An 11,471-nucleotide genomic window follows, 5' to 3' on the forward strand; every position below is an offset into this window, starting at 1 on the left:
AAAGGCGTGAGCAAGATTTTGTGGGAATCCCATTTATAGTGCGCAAGGTATTCAAAAGGTATTTTTGCTCCATTTAGAGGTTTTAAACAAGATAACAGAGTTTTCAATAGTCAACCCTGTTCTTGTTGAAAGGCGGCTTGCATAAGTCAACCCTATTCTTGTTAAAATACGTGAGCAACATCCGTTTTCTCAAGTTAAGTGTAAAGCTATAGGAATCATTTTTGGCCTCATGAAAATTCATATTGCCAAAATATAAGAAATAAGACATAATTGATGTTGGTCAATGCACCCAGGGTTTGATGCACCTTTGAAGCAAGCTTAATAATAGTCTTTTGAGAATACATAATTTCCAACGGTAAACTTTACTCTGAAACTCGGTCCCACTCCCTTAGTTCGGTCCCACTTTTTTATGATTCTGATGATAAAGCTCATGAAAAAGTACATTTATTTGAAATCTGAATTATATGACCGGCCGGTAATATTTACCACTGCTTTTGTATCATATCCTGAGAAAAATCAAATATTTGGTCCAAGTGACCCTGGGTACGATATATTATGTTGGTTGAGGTTCACAAGTCTCCATGACAGATAAAATTTTTGTCACATTGAGTTATCCTGTGTTTAAAGCGCTTCTTTTTAAATTTTCCTCTAAGTACTCTTAAAACTTTGACAAAAGTCCTCTCAAAGATGAAAAGCGTACCTAGCGATAAGTTCGAAATATCATTGTTAGTGCAAGAGGCTCGGGGTGGCGTGGGTTAACGCAGTGAAAAGAGCGGAGAAAACCAAACCAAATACTTGCTTATATCGGGTAACTTTTAATTGCAGACAACAGCAACGATCCTAGGGTCGTTGTCATCATTTCATTTTAATATCTTGGTTAACGATACTAATCCCTAGCAGTTGAGATTTACGAAAATAAAAATTGTAAACTGTTATTTAGTAAGTTGGTTCTGAATTACCTAGATTGCTTGCATTCATCAATCAACACATTTATATATTTTCAACTTGATGGATACCATAGCTGGTAAGTTTAAACCATGGTTGGGTTTACCGCGACGAATGTACAGTAAAGTTAGAAACCTGATAGGTCAGACTAGAACCTTTAACCTATACAAGAAAAGGATTTACGCCGTGTAATAGATGATTACGGATTGAATCTATAATCATGGTTGAAATACATTGAGAATTCCGGTTATTTTAACGTTTTTCAAGATTTAAAGTTCCGGCGAGAAAGTCAAGTTTGGGTTATCTCTTTAATTTAATCGAATATTTCAATTTGAGAGGGGTTGGCAGACTTCCAGGCTATATTCTGAGCCTTATTGTATTGGACTATTTTTGAACTTTTGGATCCTAAGGTCTTCAGTCTAGCGTTAAAACTCAGAGTTAAAACTTTACCCTTTGAACCTACTTTAGAGCACTTACAAATCCGATTGTGGTTTCAAAACTTCCCGGTGGATTTCCCTTTTTTTTCAAATATGATGACCTTGGTTGTAGCGCTTATTGTTTTCTATTTGAATATTCATAACCTACAAAAAAAACTAGCAAAGGTTCCCGGGAAAACTTTTTACAAGACATTTTGCTTTTCGCTGTTTTAGTTAAAATTTACCCCAGGCCATAGTCTGAAAGGGGTACGGGATGTGCCATAACTTTTTGCGCAGATTTTGGCATTTGTCAGCAAGGGTAGTATCCCCTCGAAATTTTAATTAATGTATGTATGAATTATATTTGAAAAGAAAATATGCAACAGGACCAAACCGAAAAAACAGGCTACCAATCTGTTTATAGTAGACCATGGCCAGGTACCTCAAAACGTTTCACTTTTTTTCAAAATGTCGGTGAATAAACTTTTGATATCTTTCTTGGCCAATTTGAGGGTGCTGATTCGGAATTTGAATGTTACCAAGCTTGAAAACCCGCAGTTTTTACGTAATTTGCGATTTTTTGCGTTTTTAGGCAAAATTGTAAGCCCTGAAAATTTGTGATTTTTGGGGGGTCTTCAAAATCAAAAAAGACCTATACCACGTGATAGAGCTCTTCAAACTGAGCAAAAAAATGTATTATATCAAAGTTTCAACTTTTCTAGATCAAAAGTTATGGGCGTTTTTGTGGTAAAAAAGTGCTATAATTTTGCATAAATTATGCAGATTGTGGGGAAATTCCCTGTTTTCAATCAATTTTTGACCATAAAATCGTCTATAACTTTTGATCTAAAAAAGTTGAGACTTTGATTTAATACATTTTTTTGCTCAGTTTGAAGAGCTCTATCACGTGGTATAGGTCTTTTTTGATTTTGAAGACCCCCCAAAAATCACAAATTTTCAGGGCTTACAATTTTGCCTAAAAACGCAAAAAATCGCAAATTACGCAAAAACTGCGGGTTTTCAAGCTTGGTAACATTCAGATTTGGAATCAGCACCCTCAAATTGAGTAAGAAACATGTCAAAAAGTTGGTCACAGACATTTTTTTCTTTATTTTTGAAACAATAACAATCCACTGGCCACGGCCTATAGTTTGTAGTTCTGAGATAACAAAGTGTAATCAGTTCCAAATGCCTCCTAAAGTGACTTGTGACATTGTGACTTAATTTCTTGAATAAAAACCAAACGCATAGAAATTAACGAAACGATATATGGGAATGTAGATGTCCGCTCAGAAACATCAGTCTTTTTTATTTTTAAGGGGGCTTCAGTCCGTTAACTATATACGATAAAACTTTATTCAGAAATTGACAACGTGTGTACTTTACGAAGTCAATGATCGTGTACACGTGAGGCTTTGTTCATATAGCAAGAAAGTTTCTTGTTCATAGCAAGCTAGGAAGACCACAAGCAGACTGTATATTAGAGAGCTTTGTACACCGAGATAAACTTTCTTTTCCTTTTCTATATAGAAAATAATCACTACTATAAAATACAAAAATATGATTTCATTTACATAACAATCTGACAATAGGTTAATATGAATAAGGGCTTTTTACTTTTTGATCCAAATAAAGTGGTTTAAAACTTCTCGATAAAGGCCGGGGCGTATCATCTAGGGGCGTATGCTTAACAAAAGGGCTAGATATCCAGAGGGGAAGTAGAAAAAAAGGTATTTATCTTAAATAAATAAATTTTTTCTTCAATCTTTGGGGTTGTTAGTCATGGATACCCATAAAATATGACGAAATATTAATAAACTGTATTCAAGTTTTAACTACGCTTTAGGAATGCAAAGCAAAAAGCAAAGAGCAAAACAAGCAAAATTATGTAAGAAAGAGTCAAGATTCAATGTATCAAATTGCAAAACCTGAAATCTCTTCATGAATTGATATCCTCAACATCCCAACGCGATTTTTTGGAAAAGTGCAATACGGTCGAAGAAGAGTTATTTCAAAATTGAAATGAGGGGTATAAAAATCATAAATCATATTCTAAATAAAAAAGGATATTGGAAATCGTCATCTCCGAAACATTCCGAATGCCATTTGTTGCCGCCAAAGTTTGGCAAATCTTGATGACAACCTTAAAGAGATATAAAAATATTTATTACAACAAAGTGTTTTTTATTGCATTAAAACATGGTTTCCACTGTGTATTAGTGTGTGACTTAAGCTTTGTTTACTAGAGACACACCTGTTGAGGTGACAAAGTACTTATTCGAATTCGTTACTGAGGTTACTGCTAACCTATCTACTTATTTTTCCCATCAAGAAAAGTCGTAAGTCGTATTCTTTTTGTTATAAAAACTAGATTTCAAATTCATTTTGATATGTAATCTTTGCTTCCATTCGGCTTTTCCAGAAATAGGCCGTGCCCAATGAAGTATAAGCCCGAAGAGCTAGAAGTCAATCTCCTTGGTAGGATTTGAAGCCAATAAATCCTACCAAAGTAGGCCTTGAGCGGCTCGCCTGGTTTTTACACAAATGACAGATTGAAACTAAAATTTGCCGCTACATTTCGAAAAAAATATCAATCGTAAACAAAGGAATTGCTAGATTCAATCTGTCGTCAAAAATGCGGCGTATTTTTTAAGGCTTCACTTTTTCTTGCCTGAGAAAGGTTAGAGATTGAACTCTAGCCCTTCGGGCTTTAAACTCAATGGCCGTGCCCCCCTGTCGAGGATATCAAATATCCACGGGGTTAACGATTTTTGTTCAAAAGTGGATATCCATGGGGTTAAATATCTACACGGGAGCGGAGTGTCAAGGGAGTGTCTTTTCAAGTAAAAAATACGATATCCAGGGGGTAAGCATCTTTATAAGAGAGGATATCCAGGGGTTGAGCATATTTTTAAGAGTGGATATTCAGGGGGTCTTTTCTAATAAAGTAGGATATCCAGGGGGTTCGATACTTTGAAAAATCAATAGCCTCAACAGCGGGGGGTAAAAAATTGTTCTGGAAAAGCCCATTGTCTTTGCATGGTCAAGCAAGCAAGTATTCTACTTACATCTGGCATAAGCCATTCTTCGATCAATTTCTCGATCTTATCCTCAGGGAATCTCTTCATAAGCTCTTTCCTCGACTCGTTCGTAATAGAGTTCTTCACGAATTCGACTGCTTTATTATACTAAAATAAAGATTATAAATTAATGAAACTAAAACCAGCAATTTTATACAAACCTTATGAATTGGTTAGTTGTAATAAATTCATCTGATAATTTTTGCTTGAGATATTTTACAGTTTCAAGAATTTTTCAGTATTCAGGATCTCTTCGGCATAAAGAATGAGTCGAAAAAAAATAGAACATACCGAGTTGGTTGGCATAACATTTTTGAAGAAGCCATTCCACCACTCTGCTTCTTCTTTTTCAAAGAGTTTCGTCGCTAAATTGCCCCGAAACGTTCTAAACATACCATTTGCCAGCTGTTTTACAAAATCCTGTGATAGTATGAAAAGAATAAAAAAGAACCAGTGAAAACCTTAACTTTTACATTCAAACTATGCATCAATTGTTAAAAGGTCTAAAAGCCATTCAGAGAAAAAAGTCACCCACAATTAGTCAACGTCCTTTTGGTCCACCTTAAGGGCTCTGACCATAGTTTCTAATATTTGCCAAGTACAAAATATAAATGTCTGCATGATGTAGCTTTGGCATGTTATTTTCTGTTAGGCCGACTATCCTTGAGCCTGAGAATTTAAGAAACATAATGAAAAAAATTAACGAAGACGAAAACGAAGTCTTTTTAAAGTTCATAACGTCATTTTTGCAATTAAATTTTTAATTACTCTTAAGGGATTTGATTAAAAGGCAATTCTTTGTTAAAACTGTAAGGAACCTATAAATGTTATGTTCAAATAACAAAATCAACTTTTCGAGGGTCATAGCCCTTAATCGATATTATAAATTGGTTTTTGGTAAACAACGTGACATACCCTCTTGGTCTGAAATGACCGCAGAAATTATTTTCAAATCGTTGGATAACCAGACAGACAAAAATACTAGATATTTTCTTACCCCAAGGAAATCTACTCCTATGTCAAGATATTTGTCGAACGTATCGGGATCGAGAATTTTTGTTTTTACACTAGAAAAAAAAATTCTCTATTTAGAAAATGAATTATTTTATTGAAATAGAATAATTAATAGCGGTTGTTATGCCACATGGGCTTTCATACAGTGGGCTATGGGCTTAACGTTTAGGCCAGGTTAAAATAATACCCCAAGCCAAAAAAAAAAGAGAAAAAAGAAAAAAAGAACGGTCCCCAACAAAGATGAAAATATAATCTAAAACCAGCTCTTTTTACAATTTTGAGACAAAACTTAGACCCATTAATGTCATAACTTAAGCTCCAAAAGCATAAACCATTCGAGCTATTATGAAGATAGATACTTTCAAGGGAGGTGCCTGCCGACAAAAGATCAAATCTAATTTGATACAGACCTTTGTGCCAGAGGAACCAGGTTATCACATCCACAGAATTCCTCATTCCAAGCCACACAAAATTTATGGTAAGTCAGTCTACAATGCTTGCATTTCATGACAGCGTGACTTGAAATAGGAGAGGCCCAACAATACGGGTTCTCCCCACATGGACCATTGTTGATGGGCTCTTTAATCTTCATTAGACTACAATAACCCGATTCAGACTTCAGTATTGTTATTGTTGTGCTACTGGGATGTGAAGTCTTCTTTGCAATCTTGTTTTCTATCCCTTCCATATCAATAATATTGATTGTCAGGTCGAAAGCAAGAACACACCCAAAAAGATAATACATTTCTAAAAAACAAATTTTATTTTATAGTTACACATATTATTATACATGTTTTTTGGAGTCAATCAATGTCAGTGACCTTTTGTTGTATGTCAATTACCCCCGTTACAATCATTTAAAAGTAGTACAGTTCAGTTGTTATTCGTATACCGTCAAGTTTTGTCACTATTCGTCGGCAAACAGTTCCGTCAGTCCTTTAAAGGAAGAAAGAGTAAAACATCAATATATATCAATATGAAATAACATGTTAACGCCTTAGATTTTGGTTCTCCCTTGAGCTTTGTTGCCTTCTTTTTTTATCTTCCTCCCTAAAGTTTGAGCTCTCTTTTTTTTTAAAGAATCTTGAATATGGTTTTTAGTTATTGCTTTTAAACCCCGGTAAATTTCCAGATCATCGTCAGGAGACATATTAAACCTTTTACTAATTTAGTAATACATCTAAGAATTATTGGTAACATTTATGGTAAGGTAGCAAGTTAAATACAAAAATTCATTGCACTTTAGAATAAGACAATAATAATTACCACTAGCACTGGATATATTCATTAAATGGTCCTTAACGATGTAGGCCTCCGTGTTAAAATCACCATCAACATTCAGCCAGGTTTTGATTTGGCTTGCATCTATAGAATCAGTACCTTCTCGAACCTAAAATTACGAAATAAAAACTAAAATAAAGTGTTTTAAACTGATAAGTATCTTTTGACATAAAAGTGCTTTACAGAAAATGGCTACCGTGGCATTAAGTTAGAGCATCCAGCTACGGTGCGCAAGGATGTGGATTCGATCCCCAGCCGGGTTGTACCGAAGATTCTCGGTACTTGATGCCTCTCTGCTTAATTATCAGGAACTAAAGAGACGGATCAAGGGTAAGTGGAGAGATCCAGGAAAAAGAGTGGCGCCCGCTCCCCTACCTTCGGTAGACAGTTAGAGAAAAGAGAGCCTTCAGGTCGCCCTCGACTGCGGTCGCAAACTTACTTACAGAAGTAGTGAGAAAAAAAGCAAATATCCCAACAAAACTTACAAAGTTTAAAAGAGCTGAAAAATCTTTAATGCATGCAGCAAGTGCAAGATTTTTAATGAATTTTTCTTCTTTTGATGTGGCGAAAACAGCAAAAGAAAGAGATTTCGTTAGATTTGGCCACCAAAAAGGTTCTCTTTCGGACGATGCAATCCAGTCCGATGTGACAGATCTAAATCTGAATAAAAGTAGAAAGGAAATGAATTTAACTTATTCTTTAAAGTTAATGATTGGCTGTTTAGATTTTAGGTTTTTATCCTTGTATCAAAGGTATTGTTTCGTAAAATAGTTGTACGGTTGGTATTCAATACTAATCGCAACTACTACGTATTCGTTCCAAAAATGACATGAAATAAACCTACTTAAACGGAAACTAAGCAACAAACCTGCGCGAAACAAATCTTTTGTTGATCGTGGGTTCCTGCCAGTCACATTTTACCCAATCTACCACCAAATCAACTTCTTCAACGGTCGTATCTGCCCATTTCTTCAGTTCTAACCAGGGTTGATTAGGCATCTCTGTAATTTGATTCTAAATCCAAAATTTAGTTAAAAAGTCGAATATCTGACAGAGTAACGCATCATTGTCATTGCTACATACAGATAAGATCAGATAAGATACAGATAATTGACCATACTGTATTATCATTGGGTTTATGTTACTAGCATTTTCTTGCATGAGTGCGTGAAAGTTGGGTCCGCTGAGGTCCATACCGATATTTTCAGTCCAAAATTGGACAGAAGTGCCTATATCATAATTAAATAAATAAAATAAAAGACGGGTTTATGACAGCCATAATAGAAAAAAACTCACAATCCTCGACTTTATCAACATCTTTCGGTAAGCATCGAGTATTCGATCGCAAGATGCAACATTCACACTTTTCATGTTACCGAATGTAAGGTTAGACGGCCACCAGAATGGTGTTCTTTCCTTGTCCCATTTGAAAGCGTCCCCCAAACCTGAACAGAAATTAGAAAAACAATAAAAAGTTTTGTTCAAGACGAAAAGATACTTAATTCGAAAGTTTGTACAAACAATAAAATAGATTTAAAAAGAGTTAATTTTTACGGAAATTCTTAGATTTGAAAAACTAAACAGGAATACTCATAGGTTGAAAATAACTGACCCATCCTCTTTATATTTTGTTCATTCTTAGAAAGACTTCTTTGCAATGATAATTAAAAGCCGTACTGAAAATCATGTACCTGAATCCCAAACCACGATATCTCGGATGACTTTCCTTTTTTTATGGACGTTGCCAGTATTCCATCCTTCCTCCAAGGGATATGTTGCACTTTCTTGCTTACTGCCTATGAACAAAATAAGTAAAAATAAGGATAGGGGATGGCAATTCAGATTCAATTTCACACTTCGGAAAGCACGGTGTGAATTAATTCTTGAAACTCTAATTATGTCTTTTCGACATAACATTTAATTTTACAATTTGAGCTTAAAGAAATAGCTTAAATTTTCATCATAGAATTAGTTTGTTTGTTTAATGTGTAGAAAAATAATAATCAACACTAGTAGAATGTCGAAAATCGGAGGAAAGTAGGAAATTTTACTTGGACTACTTTCAGCTATTGGTTCTTCATCATCTGACGACTCCACTTCCGGATTAGCTTTCGCACATTCAAGAAAGCGACGTTTAATAGATTCGTCGTTCAAAAACTCTTTCATTGCTTTTGTTGAGCCTGAGAAGAGTGAAATGTATTATTATAAAGTACGTCTGAAACAGTCTTTTTGATTCTTTTTTTATAATGGTCTTTTTGTGATTAGTGTCACTTCAGATCAGTTGTTTTAAACACTAAGATTGTAGGTAATCTGCTTGGTACTTACCAATTACTTCTACTTTACCTTCAGAGAAGGCAAAAAATGCACTCGGCATCTTGGTTAATACAGCCGCGTCGCGTATCTTAAAATAGAGCAAAAAAATGCATTATGCAGAATATTATAATATTTTCTTTTACTTTTCCAACGATTCAAAATATCTTCTACAGAGAGCAGAAAATGAAGTCTCGATCAAGAGTTAAATCTGCCAATGCTTACCAAATAAAATGATGTTCATTAGAGGAGTCATTTTGTAGTTATAAAATCAAAGAAATTGGTTTTACAACAACAAATTGGAATCATATACTGTTTCCTTTCATATATGCCAAGATTTAACTTACATTTCTTCGAATTGATGCTATTTTCGCTTTTTCTTTGTTTTTGCGAGAGGCAGGATCGGTTATGTACTTATCCTAAAATTATGATAGAAAAGGAATGTAAATAATTGACCAAGCATTTTTACAGAATATCAACCTAGAATCAAAGTTGTTAAATAACTTGTTACAATTATAGAATTATACAGCTACAACTTAGGTACCTATACAAATAAAAAATACACTTACGCTTTTTTTAAACGACCCGTGACTACCATGTCGCTTTCCTGGTTGTTGGTCTTGTTGTTGGTCTGATGATTGACTTAGCGTCTCCTCCACTTCCATGATGATTTATAATATATTATATTCCTATGCAAAAAGATCTTTCTTCCAATAAAACCGAGAATTAATTATTAGTCGATGAAATCGAAAAACTTCCTTAGGTCTAAACTTCAAATTTTAGTGAAATTCAAGGCAACTGAATAACTGCAGAGATTATTTGTGTGCCCAGAATGCCTGACAAAATAATCTTCTCATTTCGGTTTGTTGAAAGAAAAGGGAAAAAAGTTCTAAAGCAGCTATTTCCCTACGTTCCTATTTTTATAAAAAGTTTCTAAGAGAGGACAGAGACAGTTCAAAGTAGAATTTTCTATTTCTTTCCAGCAGACCGAAAATCCAAAAAATTGATTAATTTAGTTTAGGAATCCAGGATATCAAATTGCTTTATCTAGGAATATAAAAAAAGCATTCCAGGGTTTCCCCTTCAATCATGTAGTGTGCTGGTCTATTGAACAAGTATATTTTCAGATAATATAATCACTGTTACAATTTTATCTGTAACCATAATGTCATTTGTATTTTAAACGAAAAAAAAACAAATATTGCAAATTCCTCCAATTAAAAACATTCCTGGATGTTTAAATAATAGCAAAGTAAGAATAATCTACGAAATAGGAAAAAAATCCTGAGACTTCCTTGCAAAGTATCTCAGCATTTCAAATGGATTAAATAGCAAAATGTATGTAAATTAGCAATGTTCATAGCTGTCGCCTGTTCATAGTCAGTGCATTGAAGCACAGAAAATGAAATGCCCACATATCCAACAAGTCAATGATTGAGACAGCCTGGGCAAGAGCTCAATAATTTCATTTTAAAATGACGTCTGGGGTTTGGTATGTTTTCTAGTGTCTAGGCTTATAAATCTTAAACCAGCAACATTCCACTTCCAATGTCGCAGCTAATTGTTATGTTTGTTCCACTTTTGGATAGGTTCCAGACTTGTAAAGTGTTCCAGACTTGTAAAGTGTTCCAGACTTGTAAAGTGTTCCAGACTTGTAAAGTGTTCCATCAAAGTTTGTGCGCCATGTTAGCTATTGTTGGCTGGAAAGGTAGTAATAGTAATAGTAAAATCCTTGCAGTGAAGATTAGGGACTGTTGAGTCATATTTGGCAACCTTCAATGGAGGGCATTTTATTCTTCCAGATAGAAATACCAACAACACAAACAATTTATTTGTTTTGTTTCATTAACATTTTACTTATTGAACAATGCTGTTTGTATTGTATCTAAAGGAAAGAAAATAAACATTAAGAAAAAGTACTAGAAAAAAAATATGGTCACAGACCAGTCCCTTTTTAATGACCAACAATCTTGGACTTTGAAACAAGTTCCAAGAAAAATAGTTCAGACTGTACTTTTTTAGCCTTTATTCATCCTACCAATATCTGCAAACTTTTATATTAAAATCTTGGAAGATTGATAATATAATTTATCATTTGTATCATTTGAAAACTAAAAATTCACCTGCTGGAAAATATGTGAATTGTTTTATTTTGTTCAATCTTAGCAAACACTAACATAAGCACCAAATATCACCAAATATATCGTGCAATGTGATTGTTTTAAAAGTAGCATCCAATCAGATTGTACTTGAAACAAATAAAGGTGACATTAAAATAGAGTGCCCATTATAAAACCTCCTTTGTGCGAGGCACCAAATAGTTGAATATACCAAAAAGCAATTGACATTGGCGCCAAAATTTAGGTCCAACCATCCGTTAACCAGCATCATAATATATGCTGCAATTGCATTGCATTTATTGATA

At 34.3% G+C, this 11,471-nt stretch overlaps 1 protein-coding gene across 2 annotated transcripts; it reads right to left on the minus strand.

Moving 5' to 3' along the window:
* Positions 1-3,344: 3,344 nt before the first annotated feature.
* Positions 3,345-9,746, minus strand: LOC136807567 (uncharacterized). 2 transcript variants are annotated; one of them, XM_067064151.1, is made up of 14 exons: positions 9,616-9,746; positions 9,394-9,465; positions 9,062-9,137; positions 8,788-8,916; positions 8,428-8,532; positions 8,033-8,181; positions 7,605-7,750; positions 7,222-7,396; positions 6,722-6,845; positions 5,866-6,202; positions 5,439-5,508; positions 4,733-4,861; positions 4,430-4,549; positions 3,345-3,504 (listed from the first exon to the last, which is right to left on the minus strand). In XM_067064151.1, exons 1-14 carry the CDS (start codon positions 9,709-9,711, stop codon positions 3,400-3,402), a joined length of 1,833 nt encoding a protein of 610 aa, XP_066920252.1. In that variant the 5' UTR covers positions 9,712-9,746; the 3' UTR covers positions 3,345-3,399. The 2 variants fall into 2 exon arrangements, with proteins under 2 accessions (XP_066920252.1, XP_066920253.1); XM_067064152.1 differs by lacking the exon at positions 8,428-8,532.
* Between the last annotated feature and the right edge of the window lie 1,725 nt (positions 9,747-11,471).

Source organism: Clytia hemisphaerica, unplaced genomic scaffold, assembly GCF_902728285.1.
Source record: "Clytia hemisphaerica strain Z4C2 unplaced genomic scaffold, Clytia hemisphaerica genome assembly, whole genome shotgun sequence".
NCBI lineage: Eukaryota > Metazoa > Cnidaria > Hydrozoa > Leptothecata > Clytiidae > Clytia > Clytia hemisphaerica.

Bases quoted from the DNA above. Each gene is read 5' to 3' on its own strand.
- LOC136807567 (XM_067064151.1), bottom strand. From the start codon at position 9,711: ATGGAAGTGGAGGAGACGCTAAGTCAATCATCAGACCAACAACAAGAC. The intron at 6,846-7,221 runs GTAAGTTTTGTT...TCGTAATTTTAG, and splicing joins TTTCAGCTCTTTTAAACTTT to GTTCGAGAAGGTACTGATTC. The intron at 3,505-4,429 runs GTAAGTAGAATA...TATCTCTTTAAG, and splicing joins AAGAATGGCTTATGCCAGAT to GTTGTCATCAAGATTTGCCA.